We start from the raw sequence: 14467 nt of genomic DNA on the forward strand, positions 1-14467 counted from the left end.
GCATGGCAGCACTGAAAACGCTTGCAGATCCAGTCAAAACTATCTTAGGAATTCAGCAGGAAACAAGTTTCCAGTATGGATGGGAAATTGCTGGCTGTGTCTCCTCTGGGACAGAGAATCAGGTTGCAAACACAAAGGCACTGTTGTTTGGAAAGGCGTGAGGATATAAGATGTGGGAGACAAGGAGGAGGGTGAGGTGACAAATGAAGCCAATCTGATTCCAAGGTGCCAGGGGAGGTCAAAGGGCCCAGAAACCACAAAATGTGAGCAGAGACATTTTGAACTTGTGTTCCTGTTACAAGAGATGAGGAAGGAGCTTTTATCAATGGCATGAAGCGAGGGCCTCACTGGCTGTGCTGAGCTCAGTTTGGGTGTCTGGGAGGTCACAGCCTTCCCTGCTGGCACGAGGTTGGCTGAGATGTGTGTCTGCCTCCTCTCCCCGCAGGCATGCCGCTGATGTACTGGTTCTCCCGCAGAATGACTCTCTGGGGAAGCATTTCCTTCAACCTGGCTGTCTTCATCAACATAATCATTGCTTTCTTCTACCCTTATGTTGAAGCCACTTCCATGGGTAAGTGCTGCAGTAGCTTCTGCTCCTTGAAGTAGAGGAAAAAGGGGATCCTGGTGTGCAGGGAGCACTGTCCCCTTTCTTGTGTCTCCTTGCCTTTGTCTCCTCTTGACTCCTAAAGCCTTTTCTGCTGGTCCTGGCAAGGGACTGAATCGAGGTTTCAGTTGCCAGCCCTCCCACGACTTCCTTCTTAGGGAACAGGCTCTTCTCCATGGGCTGTACTTTCCCTGTTTGGAAAATAGGGGAAGTAAGGACAGAATATGTACCGGCTGTCTGGAAGTCTTAATGATCTACAGTGGTTTTGAGATCTCAGATAAAAGATGTTAGAAAAGTGTATCAGTAAGGATCATCTCTCTGCAGTCAAGCACAGTTTCTGTCTTCCTTCCCTCAGATAATCAGCATATGGGATTTCTGGATGCTTTGGACAGTAACGTGGTGTCTGATTGGCAACGTGCATTTAATCTCATGCCATTTAATTGCTGTGGGTCATCTCTTCCCAGGAGTGCTGGATTCCCCATTGATCTCACTGCTCTTCTGGATTCTGATCTGCTTCTCTATCATGGCCCTGTTCACCAAGCGGTACGGTGTCAGACCGCTGCTGGTGGCCCTGATCTTGCGATCAATTTATTATTTGGGGATTGGACTCACACTGAACATCCTGGGAGCTCTCAATGTAAGTTCTCAGAGCGCTGCTAGAAAAATAGCGTAGCGTCCCATAGCACAGGAGACTGTTCTGCACTCACAAAGCACAGCAAACCTCACTCCCTCCCATTTCTGCTTGCTCTCCAGCTGACCAACAAGATTGTGTTCGTGGTGAGCTTTGTGGGTAACCGTGGGACCTTCATCCGAGGCTACAAGGCCATGATCATGGACGTGGAGTTTCTTTACCACGTTGGCTACATCCTGACGAGCGTCTTGGGGCTCTTTGTGCACGAACTCTTCTACAGCATCCTGGTACAGTAAATGTTTGGGGCACAGACGTAGCCAGGCTGAGCTGTTAGGAGCTAGAAGTTTCCTGTGACACCTTGATCGATAACAGCAGTGAGAACAATGCCCCGTGCTTCAATATTTGCGTAGGCTGATCTTTCTGCCTTCCAACAGCATCTATTACTGTCTCTCTCCCAGCCTTTTGCTATCACTCTTTTTCTAATCTCTGCTGCGTACTTTATCTGGGTCAGCTGGGAGACAACGTGAGGGCAGAGGCAGGGGGCATGCGTCCTATTCTTGGCTCTCCTGCTGTGCTTAAGTTCACTTCATTCTTCTGCAGTAAGACGGAAAACTTGAGTGCTTTATGTGAAAGTTAGTCCGTGTCTCATGAGTGATCCTAGATCTTGGGATAAAAGGGACATAGGTAGGCCAGGCATTGTTACAGAAAAGCACCCTGCAGCATTTCTTTGCTCCTGGGTCCTTTCAGCTGTTTGACTTGATCTACCGTGAGGAGACCTTGTTTAATGTCATCAAGAGCGTGACGCGCAACGGGCGCTCCATCCTGCTGACTGCCCTCCTGGCGCTCATCCTTGTCTACCTCTTCTCCATCGTGGGCTTCTTGTTCCTGAAGGATGACTTCATCCTGGAGGTGGACCGGCTGCCCGATAGCAAAGCCCAAGGTGAGCCAAGGCATGGACTGCTGTCCGTGGTGCTTGGGCTGGAGGGGACCAGCAGAGCGCGGGTCCTTCGTTTGGCTGCATCACTGTGTGCAGTCGTTGATGTGTGGTCCCACACTCTTGGAGAGCTGTTTTTGGGGCTGGCAGAGAAGAGTCTGCCTGCACTGACATAGAGATCTCATGCTGTAGAAAACAAGGCCTGGGGGTTGGAGGGACTGCAGAGAAGGAAGTGGGCAGATAGGAATGAATTCTGTAGCAATGCAGAAGTCTTACTGAAACTCAAGCAAAAGATGGATGACACTGATGAAACTGTTGCTCTGGATGTTAAAAAAACAAGCAGCTTGTGTGTCAATCATAACAGAGGGTTTTGGGTTAGGCTTTTACTCCTCTTTGCATCTGAAGTCTTTTTTGTATGCTTTTACAATCACAGAGATAAGTTAGCTGGAAAAAATATGCTCAGATTATTTGAATAAAGTACAGTTTTTTAATATACTTGGACTACAATACAGTAGTTTGGAGATTAGAGTAAAAAAATCTGGATGTTTTAAAGAGAGAATACCCTTGCAAAAGCAGCTGGTTGCATCCAAGACTCTCTTAACTTCAAAGGATGAGAATATGGCTTTTATGCATCTTAGCCTGGAAAACTGGCAGCTATCTCTGAACAAAGTTGGGATATCAGTCGATGATTACGCAGCCCATGACCGGGGGATTGGAATTAGATAATCTTTAAGGTTCCTTCCAATCCAAGCCATTCTATGATTCAAAACGTAGAAAAGGCTACGAGAACGTGAATCAAGATATTTTTTTCAAGTTGTTTGAAAGCTGCAATGAGATGCAGGTGAAGAGGAGCAAAGAGCTGATGCTCTGACAAGGCTGTGGGCTCTTTTACTTGCAGATGACCCCTTGGGGATGCATAGGAACATGGAGACCTTCATGGAGTCCTGCAGTGGTGACAAAATTAGCTGCTCCGCTGAGCCCACTGCCTTGCAAGGTAAGTGAGCTCATCAGAAAGGTCAGTGCTGTTAGCAGCAGGGTAGCCTTACAGCCTTGTTTGTCAGCGAGCTCAGAAAAATCCTACAAAGGATTGAAACATGGAAAAAATAGCCCACTTTTTGGCACTTATTAAACAAAATTCTGCACTCCCTTACTTAAAAATGTTGAAATATTGTTTTAATGTGGACATAAGGAAATCGAGTGCTTTGGGGATGCTCAGCCAAACACCTCCATTGTGAGGAGAAAGATGGAGGAGATGCTGGGATTCTTGGGAGCTCCCATCTGGGGCAGTGCATCACTGCAGCTCATCCCGGATTCTTTGTGGATTCTTTGTGATGGGCTGGTTCTTCTGCCCTTGTGTGCTCTGGCTTTGTGCTTTTATTCTTCCCTCTGGTGTTGTAGAAGCAGACACTGACCAGTGGGAACGAGCCTGTGACACGCTGCTCATGTGCATTGTCACTGTCCTGAACCACGGCCTGAGGAATGGAGGGGGTGTAGGGGACATTCTGCGCAAGCCATCGAAGGATGTGAGTGGGGTCCCTTCCTTCTGCCACTACAGAGCTGCCCTTCCTCCCTGGAAATCACTTCCAGCTCTTTTCCCCGCTGCCGTCCTTCAGTGCTTTCCCCATCACACCCCGACTCTCCTCACCTTGTACCCTCAGCCTATGGTCCCTGCAGCGAGGCAGCACGGATGGAGGGGAGGTTTGCAAGACATGTTTTTTCCTTTTGTCCATCTCAGGAGTCCTTGTTTCCTGCTCGGGTTGTCTACGACCTCCTCTTTTTCTTCATTGTCATTATCATCGTCCTGAACCTCATCTTTGGGGTCATTATTGACACCTTTGCTGATCTGAGGAGCGAGAAGCAAAAGAAAGAAGAAATACTGAAGACCACTTGTTTCATATGTGGTGAGTACAGATCCTTGGCTCTGCGTGTACAGGAATTGCCCCCACATTGTTCCTCTCTTTAAGGTCAGCCTGTGACATGAGGGAAGAAGTGAAGCTTCAGCTGGTTTTTTAGTTTTCATTTGGTTCACAGCACAATTACAACTTAAATCTTTTCACCAGTGGGTCACTACAGTGTGAGGAGGCTTAAACAAGGACACAAACCGAGAGGGGAAATTAGCCCTATTCCTACTGGCCTTCTGTTAATGAGGTGCTACACTGAATGCTGCATTGTGGTGTTCTTGTCGCCGTGCATCACTCCTGGGACCAGCATTTATCAACTGGAAAAAAAGCATATTGCTAAGGAAATAGAATAGAGTAAAATGTTCCAGAATGCTTTCGGTCATAGGAAGGCATCCAAAAAACCAACCCAACCATAAATATAGCTTTTTTTTTTTTTCTTGTAAGATCCACTGGGTGCATTTTGTTCTTTTAGATTATATAGGCAGGAAGCATAGCTAGTAGAACTTTAAATAGAAGCCTCCTGAATACACAACTGGGTTATTTTCCCTCTGCTTTGGATTCTTGTTGTGTGCTAAATGCCAACTAATTATTAAAAGCACTTCTTGAAAGTCACACCTGGGACAGGAGGCAATTATCTGTACTTCCTTTCACATTTGTTTGCTTGCTCACTTCTTACCTTGGCTTCCCCTCCTTTTCTCCTCTCTCCACCTTCTCCGCACTTGACTGCCTTTCCCAGGACTCGAACGGGACAAGTTTGACAACAAGACAGTGTCCTTTGAGGAGCATATTAAGTACGAGCACAACATGTGGAACTACTTGTACTTCATAGTGCTGGTGCGAGTGAAGAACAAGACGGACTACACAGGTCCTGAGAGCTACGTGGCTCAGATGATAAAGGTGCATGTCCTTTCCAAGCAGCTCTATTGCGCCCTGCCTGCCCCAGAGGGATGTTTGAGAACAGTGGGCTTGCCAAAAAAAACCAACAAGTTTTGAGATGGAACTTTTGGAAAATATTGAAGAAAGTTGCTGTTCCATAGTTTGTTCTTAGCTGGTTAATTCCACTTTGCAATCTCAGCCAACAACGTGCTGTCTATTTGATGTTGTGTGCTGTGGATAGAAGGATTGTACCAGGCAGTACAGACTGTGACTGCAAGGTGATTTCAAGGCAAAAAGGGAAGGCAAGGAAATTTAGGAAAAAAAACCTTCTGTACCTGGACCCAGATTGGGGGAAAAAAGGTTAAATGAGTAGGTGGTGGGAAATGTGCAAAGATGCAGACATGCCTTTGAGAATTTCTTTAGTCCCTAAGCATAGACAGCCTCCATGGAAATCCCACTGGGTCTTTTGTTTCCTTCTCACCCTCTCCCATTCTTCATGGTCACCTTCCCAGAACAAGAACCTAGACTGGTTCCCCCGGATGCGAGCCATGTCGCTGGTCAGCAATGAAGGGGAAGGGGAACAGAACGAGATCCGAAATCTTCAAGACAAACTCAACTCAACGATGAAGCTGGTGTCCCATCTCACCTCCCAGCTGAATGAGCTGAAGGAACAGGTACTAAATGTTATAAAACACGGGAACGCTTGAGTAACACCCCTCTGTATTAAAAACCCTCTGTCCTTACCAAAATAGACTCCCATTCCAAGAGCAGGAGGCAGAACCAGCCCATTCCTATTTAACTATGGATACAAATCAGAGGGCTCTTTTAGCTCTTCTGCAGGGAGTTAAGAATACTCAGGTCATGTGCTTTTTGATACCTCCTCATCAGCTAGAGCCCGGCTCATGGGGTGTTCTGGCAGATGCTTAGAGCAGCCCAGTCAGTCACACACCTGAGAAGCACACTAATGAACAGAGTAACAGCCTGGTTTTCTACCTCACTTGTGTCCTTGTTTGAACTCCAGATGACAGAGCAAAGGAAGCGCAGACAAAGGATGGGGTTTGTGGATGTCCAGAATACCATGAACCACTAAGACACAGAAAAAGGATCAGCTTCACCCCCTGAAGGACTAAACATACCTATCAGATGATGAGGCTGCTTATCCCTGGGTCCCATGCATGGACATCACTGTCAGAGAAAGCAGGACCACGTGGAGGGGCTTCCAAGTCAATATTTTCCTTAGATTGCTTGTAAGCAATTCAGGAACCAATGGCTGGCGAGGATTCCTCACAATTCCTGGACCCACATGTTAATCCAATGCCCTTAGAGGAAGATAAATTATACAAGACTTTTATTCCTCATTGCAATAACTCTTTATTTTGCAAATGTGGGGGGCTGTATCTTTATCTCCATGTGCTACATCTGGTGGCCTCCACCTCAGATGTAGTGTAACTAGCTGTAGGGCTGCAGTATTTAACTTATTCCAGGAGCATCACTATTAAATGTGGAACTTTGCAGACCAGCCATCGTATTTGCTGTTCCTGCTCCATGCTGCTTCCTGTCCATTTAAAGAATTCTGTTCATCACTTTGGTGCAGTAAAAGAGGAGCTAACCTCAAGGAGACGGATTTGATAATTTAGCTCACCAAATGAGGATGAGTATCTAAGCTAGTACTATGAGAACTGGTCTTTTGCCTTCTGTGGACAAAGAATATCTGGGCAGTAGTAGTAGGAACCTGCAGGTTTACAGGAGTTCACTGTGAAGGGGTGTCCTGTGGTTTAGTTTCATCTCTGGTGTAATGTTTTACTTTTCTGTTGTTGTTGTTACTTAAGAACTAAAGTTGTAAATTGCCTTAACTAAATTAAAGACAAAATGAAGTTATAATAAAAACTTAAACATGGTAAAGAAACCTCCCTTCCTCTGGGATGCAGGGGGGCTGTTATAAACACAAATACAGAGCAATTCAAATACATGAACCAATCCAGGGCTATATTACCAAAGGTACTCCACAACCCACTGCCAATAATGTTACTATGAAGAACCACCTGGAACACCAGCCTTGCATTCTGAAGCATTGGATCAGAGCATCCTGCAAAGTTTCCAATTCTTTCACTACTTGCCAGGAAAAGAGAGTTCGAACACACAAAAAGGAGCAGCTGTTCGTGCTGCCTGGAGCCAAGCAGAGTCCTGGCATAGCTGTGTTCTAGACACTCATCGTTCTCCAGCCAAGCAGTGCTGTAGCCATCCCAGCTACAATCCTGAGCCTCTGCCTCCCAAGAATAGAGGCTGAGGCAAGCATCAAAGATTTAAAAAGCAATAAAAATAGGCCACAGCAATGGACTAATTAGTTTACGGCCCTATTTAGCAACACATCATGACAACCTATCTTCATCCCTCAGATATGCAGTAACCGACACAGAACCTTCTCCTCCCGCTGGGGGCAATCTGCATAGTTAGCTGAGCCAGCATCACAACAATGCAGCATTGCAGACAAGGTACGCAGCTGAGATCCCATCTGTACTCTTCTTACACTGCTCTGCTGTCACCATGGTAAACAGTCACCTCAGTGCTTTCTTGTGTCTTCCCAGGCTACTTCTCAAACGAAACACAAACATGATCATTAAAAGTTCTCTCTCCCACAATTTCACTGTTAACAGTGCAAACACAGAGATAAGCACAGCTACGTTTCCCTGCCATCACTACTGCTGTCTTCACAAGCAAATTTAACTTACATGGTTGTAACTACTTGCTGTGCACTTCCTGATGGTCTGTTTCTTATAATAACAAATGATCTGGTCTAACAACACAAAGCTTTTTTCTTTTAAACTTTTACACTGATCCAATATGCCTTCATTACAGATGTGTTAAGGTAGGTCCTACAATTCCAAAAAGAAAAGAGCAGACATTACAAACGAAGGGTATAAAGTGTGAGTCTGAACAAAAAAAAAAAAAAAAGCTGTTGCTAAGAGGAATGAATGGTTTTATTCATCATGGCAACACAGAGCTTTAGGAATATATACAGAGGAGAATCTGGGAGTCAGCCTATCACTTCGAGTCCTCTTCAGATTTCTTGGCGTAAAACCTTTCTCGCAATTTTCTCCATGTCCCTTTTTTCATGTCTTCCATCTGTTTCAGAATGTCTGCAAAAGGAGAAGGGAGAGAGAGATGGGGAAAGAGGAAGAAAAGCAGGAAAGCAAAGGGCTGAAAGCCCTCTTATAAGAGCTTTGCCTTACAAATGTTTTCTTTTTTTGACTTTTTGTCTTAATGAATTTCTATTTCAGGGCCTGAGGCAAGTTTGTTTTCCCTTCCAATCAATTGTGCAGGGAGTCCCTTATCTCTAACAACTAATATTCAGTTGCCACGCACTACAGTCAAAGTTAGGAACTGGAGCAGAACAAAACGGCATTGGCTTCCTGCACCGTGCTTAATAAATGACTTGGCTGAGAGTCTTTCTGCATTGTGGTACCCTGTTTTCTCTAAGTCTAATACAAGATAAGAAGCATTGAAGGGAATTTGAACATGATGAAATGGAAGCCAAGAATTTTTTGATCCATGTAGCAAATGTGGATTGCTTTCATACAGCTCCTGCCATTCTATCTCAAAGAGCCCTCACAAACCCTCTGCCGCTCCTGCCCACTGCAAAAACCACAATTGACTTTTTGTCCCAATAGATTACTGAGACTCTCCTCAATTTTGCCTGAACTTACACCTTTTTAACCATCCTAATATACCTGCAGTCCCAATCAGTCCTTTAGTCACAAGTGTTTAGTAGAAGTGATGAAGTGAACACCACAAAGAATAGAATGTAATTTATCTCCTGCATTGATTTACTCCCAAGTCACAGTATTGGTACCTGTTGCTAGGATCATCTTGCAATCTTGCACTGTCACTCCAGTGAAGCTTGTGTCTTTCAGGCGTGGATACTTCACAAACAAGCAAGTAGGTGAGAGAAGGAGAGACAGAACAAGGTGTTACTTGCAGTGCACAGAAGAGGTAATATGCCACCAAATAATAGAGCCCTACTCATTTTCAGTCAAGAACTAAGAATTGTGCTCATCCATAGCAAAAACTATTGTCAGCATTGTTCAGACACACCATGAAGGCCAGCAGCAAAACCAGGGAGACCACAGGCGGTGTAGCATCTACCTGACTTCTCATTTGCCTGCTGTACGCTCAGAACCCCTGCTGGGAAGAGGCAATGTACTGCAGCAGGAGGTGACTGGCCCACTAAAGGGCTGGCAATGACTAACAACAAACCTTACCTTGTTTTTGTAGTAGTTGCTGTGGATTCTGACTAAGCTCTCATACATTTGGTCACAGGTCTCAGGATCAGCAATCTGGAAATCGACAGAAATATCACACAAGTCTTATTTTAAAACCGACATAGCAAAAGATTTCATTTGAGATGAAAGTTTGTGAGAAGGACAGCAGAAGAGTAGCTTAGCGAGTTCTCAGCGCAATGCAGGATGCTGGTGACCCCTATTATGCTGCTCCTGAACGCAGAGCATTTTCTTTCTCCTCCACTTCTGGCCAGCTTGGCCTACAAGAATAATGAGGCACGTAAGTTCTAGAAGGGACCTTGAGTTCTGCTCACAAAGATATGACAGCTCAACTGTGAATGTGAAGAAAGCTGGATGGTTTTCCTCTCGTGCTTATTGGCCAGCACTGTGAAATCTGCACTTTCTCTGCTCAGAGGCAGGTTTTGCAGGTTTCATTCTAAAGGATCAAACAGGATGAGGTACCAGGATGGAAGGTAGAGAAAATCCTGGTGCAGGCTAAAAATAGTTTATAATTGATTAGGGAAAAGCGGCATAAAAAGCACTGAGCAGCTTGCGTAGGGTAAATGGATTTCTATTTTGGTCCAGTAAGTTGGAAAGATTTTGCTAATACCTAAAACACTCCTCAGTGCATCTGACAGGTGCCTCTGCCTTGCAGAGTCTGTTCAGCACCGTGAATGGCATGTCATCTTGTTTTTCTAATTTATAGTGGGGACCGACTCGACCAGAACTCTGCACGCTGGCCAATGACATCAAACGTCAATGATTAAAATGGATACATGAATAAGAATAGTATCAGCCATAACAAGGCAGTATAAAATAACACAGCTCGTCTGTCCTTGGGGTGCTGGCATGGGTTCAGCACAAGGAGGGTAATGGTAATGGCCTCCTCTGTACCAGCTTGGAACCCAGGAAAAGGCTCTCCTGGTACAGCACGCAATGGCTACTGCAGAAGAGGGGATAAGGGCCAGATAGGCTGTCAGGCACCACCAAACTGCAGGTGATTTTCAGCTTCGCATATTTTACAGCCACTTTTCAAGTGACCCTGCTGATGTTTTAGTAATGACAGCAGAAATAGCTATTAAACAGTACTGCCTGAAAAAAAAAAATCAGCAAGTCTTCCTCCACGTGAATAAAACAGACATTTGGCTGACAGAGTATCCTTTAAGGCTCGAGCGCTTCTCTCATACATTCCTCCTGCTGACTGCCAGTACATTTCCTTTCGCTGTATTAAGTCTTTATACATACAAATTGACATCAGTGCTGCAGGCATCAATTTAGGTTTTCAAGACCGGTGGCAGCTTGGGGATCTTGTGACCAATCGGTGCAGCACATTCAGCTGTCCTGAGCGTGTGGAAAAGCAATAAGCACTTCCTGCAATGTCTGCTGCAGATTATCCTGGTGACCAATATGGAATTGGGAGCCTGTAATGGCATACTGTAGTAGAAAGAGCACATCTGGAACAGCGTTTTTATGCTAAGAAAGGGCACATTAGTTACGTGAGGGGAAGGTTCTGTTTAAGTAACTTCATTTCCTTTTATGACAAGGTCACCCATCTAGTTGAGGAAGGAAAGCCAGCTGATGAAGTCTCTTTGGATTCTGGTAAAGCTTTTGATACTATTTCTCACAATATCCTTCTGGACAAAATGTCCAGCATAAAGCTAGACAAGAACAACCTACAGTGGGTGAGCATTTGGCTGATGGGTCGGGCCCAAAGGGGACAGATCAGGCTGGCAGCTGATCACTGGCACTTCCCCAGGGCTCCGTTTTTGGGCTAGTTCTCTTCAGTGCCTTCATAAATGATTTGGATGTAGGACTAGAAGGTATTTTGAATAAGCTTGCTGATGATACTGAACTGGGAGGAGCTGATGACGCAGCTGAAGATGACTTGCAAAGAGATCCAGGCAAATTAGAGAGGTGGGCAATCACCTACCAAACGAAGTTCACCGAGAGCAACTGCTGAATTCTGCACCTGGGAAAGGGAAACCCTGGCTGTACATACAGACTGGGGGATGAGACACTGGAGAGCAGCCCTACTGCCAGGGACATGGGAGTCTTGGTTGAAAGCAGGTTAAATGTGAGCCAGAAGTGTGGCCAGATGGCCAGGAAGGTCAACTCTACCCTGGGGTGCACCGAGCACCGCACTGCTAGCTGGTTGAGGGAAGGGACTGCCCCACCCTACACTGCATCAATATGGCCTCACCTTGAATACTGTGGGCAGTCTTGTGCTCCACAGTACAAAAAAAGACATAAAACTACTAGAAAGCGTTCAAAGGATGTCTACAAAATGGTGAAGGGTCTGAAAGGAAAGATGTATGATGAGCAGCTGAGGTCCCCTGGGTTATCCAGCAGAGGAGCTGAGAGGGGGGGGGAGGCCTCACAGCCCTGCAGCTCCTCAGAGAGAGCAGATGGGCAGTGCTGAGCTCTGCTGATCGACCACAGAACCTGAGGGAACGGCTTGAAGCTGTGATGGGGGAGGTCAGGGGCTGTGAGGTGAAGGTTTTTCACCAGAGGGTGGCAGGGCATGGCACAGGTTCCCTAGGACAGTGTTCATGGATCTGAGCCTGCCAGAGCTCAAGTAGCATCTGGACAACGTGCACAGTCACACACCCTGATTTTTGGTTGGACCTGGATTTGATGCTATCAGGATGGACTGAGAGAGCTGAGGCTGTTCAGCCTGAAGGAGAGATGGCTTTGTGGGAGATGTGATAACAGCCTTTCAGAAACTAAAGCAGGGCTGTAAGAAAGGGACAGACTCTTTAGCAGAGAGTGATGATAAGACAAGGGGAAATGGCTTCAAACTCAAAGAGGGGAGATTTAGATTAGATATAAAGAAAAAGTCTTTTTGGATATAAAGAAAAAGTCATTTAGAGTGAATGAAGGTGGTGAAGCACTGGCACAGGTTGTCCAGAGAGGTGGTAGAAGCCCATCCCTGGAGACATTCACTGTCAGGATGGACCCAGCCAAGAGCAGCCTGATCGAGCTGTAGATGCCTCTGTTCAGCGTAAGGTGACAGAATCACAGAATGGTCTGGGTTGGAAGGGACCTCAAGGATCGCGAAGCTCCAACCCTCCCGCCACAGGCAGGGCCACCAACCTCCACATTTCACACCAGCCCGGGCTGCCCAGGACCCCATCCAACCTGGCCTTGAACACCTCCAGGATGGACAGGGCATCCACAGCCTCTCTGGGCAGCTGCTCCAGCACCTCACCACTCTCATAGCAAAGAACTTCCCCCTGACATCCAACCTAAATCTGCCCTCCCTCAACTTCAAACCATTTCCCCTTGTCCTGCTGTTATCTACCCTTCCAAAGAGTTGACTCCCCTCCTGTTTGTAGGCTCCCTTTAGGTACTGAAGGCTGCAATGATTCACCCCGCAGCCTTCTTTTCTCTATGCTGAACAAGCCCAGCTCCCTCAGCCTGTCTTCATAGTGGAGGTGCTGCAGCCCCCTGATCATCTTTGTGGCTCTCCTCTGGACCCTCACCAACAGCTCTGTGTCTTTCTTGTACTGGGGGCTCCAGACCTGGACACAGCACTGCAGATGGGGCCTCACAAGTGCAATGCCCATTGAAGGCCCTTTGCATCACTAAGGACTCAGTGATTCCTCGCGCTTCCCTTCCAACTCAGCATGCCCTACGATCCTGCAGTTCCCCAGCACTACCTCCCAGGCCGTAAAGCACCGCAGCCCGACTCGCCATTTCCATTCATTTCATTCCAATTCAGCGCCCCGCCCCGCCCCCACCGCGAGGAGCGCCGCAGCGCGCATGCGCGTCCCCGCCCTTCTGCTCTCCTCCCCCCCTTCCCGTTCCCACTTAGGCCTCTGCCGCCGTCCCGGCGCATCTCCTCGCTCTCACCTGCGTGTTCTCCCCTTCGCGGAAGGCCTGAGCCACGCGTTGCCGAATGAAGACGCCCAAATCGCGCTGCCTCTTCGTCTCCTCCACCGGCCACTCCTCGCAGAGCCTCAGGAAGCGCCGGTACCTGGTGGCCGCCATGACGGTCACGTGACCGGGGCGGCGGGGCGGGGCCGCGCATGCGCAGTGCCGTCCGAGGATGGGTGCGCGGTGCTGCGCGGCGTGGTCCTCGGCAAAAGAAAACCAGACTTAACGGACATCAAAGCAGGCAGGGCCTGCACACGAGACTGGATTGCCTCGCTCTGTGGGTGGGTTGGGATGCACCAGGCAGGCATCGAGATGCTGCTTTCTGTCCTCCTTCCAAACTTATCTCTATGCAAGGACGAGAGCAGATGTCCAGAAACAATGACCGAGTGTTGAGTGAGCAAGTGTGAGAAGTTAACTGACCAGCAGTGTATGCTTAGCTGGCAAAAATTGACGTTTAGCCAGCATCCGTGTGTTTAGCTGAGCGTCGGGAAGATTGTGAGCCTGAAGCACTCAGCCAATGGGGAACCAGGGGAGAAAGAGATAAGCGCTGGCAATAGGGAATAAAAGATGTAACACTGTTTTCTGTGTGGCTCGCCGTTGCAATTATGAATAAAATCTGCCTTATCAGAAATACCGTCCTGAGAATTTATTTGGATATTTCCAACAGTTTCTGCCTGCTTCACAACCTAGGGAGTCCTGGCCGGTGCTCATAGAGCCATGGGATGGTTGGAGTTGGAAGGGACCTTTAAGGTCACCTCGTTCCACTCGCTGTGATAGGCAGGGGTGTTTTCCTCCTGCCCTGGCTGCTCACAGCCCCCCCCAGCCTGACCCCGAGTGACCCACAGGCTCACAGGGCAGTGTGTGCAGTGTCCCATCACCTCACAATAAGGAATTCCTCCTTCTGCCATCTCCAAGTGGAGGGGTTATGCTCACAGTGGTGAAATTCTCAGTAACTGTGCTGGTGTATAAAGGGAGGAAAAAAGGAGCGGGGTGATTCCTGTGCAAGCAGCTGGGATGCCTCCATTCCTGCAGGAGAAACGAGGGATGGCTGGGATCACACACAGCCCAGCTGCTGGCACCTTGCTTAGAGCCTTGCTCATCCTTCCCCGCTTGCAGATCCCACGTCCTGCTCACCAGAGGCTCAGCAGCAGTGTAAGGGCTGAGGTAGGTCCTCATCAGCACAACAAGCTGTGAGGTGTGGGCTGCAATCAGCACTGACCACAGCTTGTGAGTGTGAGCCAAGGCAGTGATTCAGGCCTTTCACTGCTGAAGCAGTGTTTGTGGCTTTTTTAATAGTCAGCAGTGCTTGCGGGCAAGAAATATGCAATAGTATGAACAATATTCAGTAAATAATGAGATATTCCCAGA

At 47.3% G+C, this 14467-nt stretch overlaps 2 protein-coding genes across 4 annotated transcripts in view; one reads left to right on the top strand and one right to left on the bottom strand.

Annotated features, from left to right (window-relative positions):
- The window catches only part of ITPR3 (inositol 1,4,5-trisphosphate receptor type 3), a 39552-nt gene extending 31160 nt beyond the window's left edge, over window positions 1-8392 (top strand). For 2 of the 3 annotated variants that reach the window (XM_090124774.1, XM_031605762.2), the window contains exons 49-58: window positions 446-571; window positions 1069-1241; window positions 1358-1522; window positions 1983-2175; window positions 3068-3163; window positions 3568-3692; window positions 3905-4070; window positions 4807-4967; window positions 5459-5620; window positions 5968-6852. In XM_090124774.1, the coding sequence (XP_089980900.1) occupies window positions 446-571; window positions 1069-1241; window positions 1358-1522; window positions 1983-2175; window positions 3068-3163; window positions 3568-3692; window positions 3905-4070; window positions 4807-4967; window positions 5459-5620; window positions 5968-6036 (1436 nt within the window). In that variant the 3' untranslated portion in view covers window positions 6037-6852. Of the gene's footprint in view, window positions 1-445; window positions 572-1068; window positions 1242-1357; window positions 1523-1982; window positions 2176-3067; window positions 3164-3567; window positions 3693-3904; window positions 4071-4806; window positions 4968-5458; window positions 5621-5967; window positions 6853-7342; window positions 7439-8224 lie in introns of those variants that run through there. The other variant, XM_090124775.1, reaches the window with a different exon arrangement.
- On the bottom strand, window positions 7907-13239 carry UQCC2 (ubiquinol-cytochrome c reductase complex assembly factor 2). Its single transcript, XM_031605763.2, has 4 exons — window positions 13076-13239; window positions 9206-9280; window positions 8797-8866; window positions 7907-8083 (listed from the first exon to the last, which is right to left on the bottom strand). The coding sequence occupies exons 1-4, from the start codon at window positions 13211-13213 to the stop codon at window positions 7989-7991; spliced, it is 378 nt and encodes a 125-aa protein (XP_031461623.2). The 5' UTR covers window positions 13214-13239; the 3' UTR covers window positions 7907-7988.
- Window positions 13240-14467: the final 1228 nt, after the last annotated feature.

Source organism: Phasianus colchicus, chromosome 25, assembly GCF_987193195.1.
Source record: "Phasianus colchicus chromosome 25, bPhaCol1.hap1.1, whole genome shotgun sequence".
Lineage (NCBI taxonomy): Eukaryota > Metazoa > Chordata > Aves > Galliformes > Phasianidae > Phasianus > Phasianus colchicus.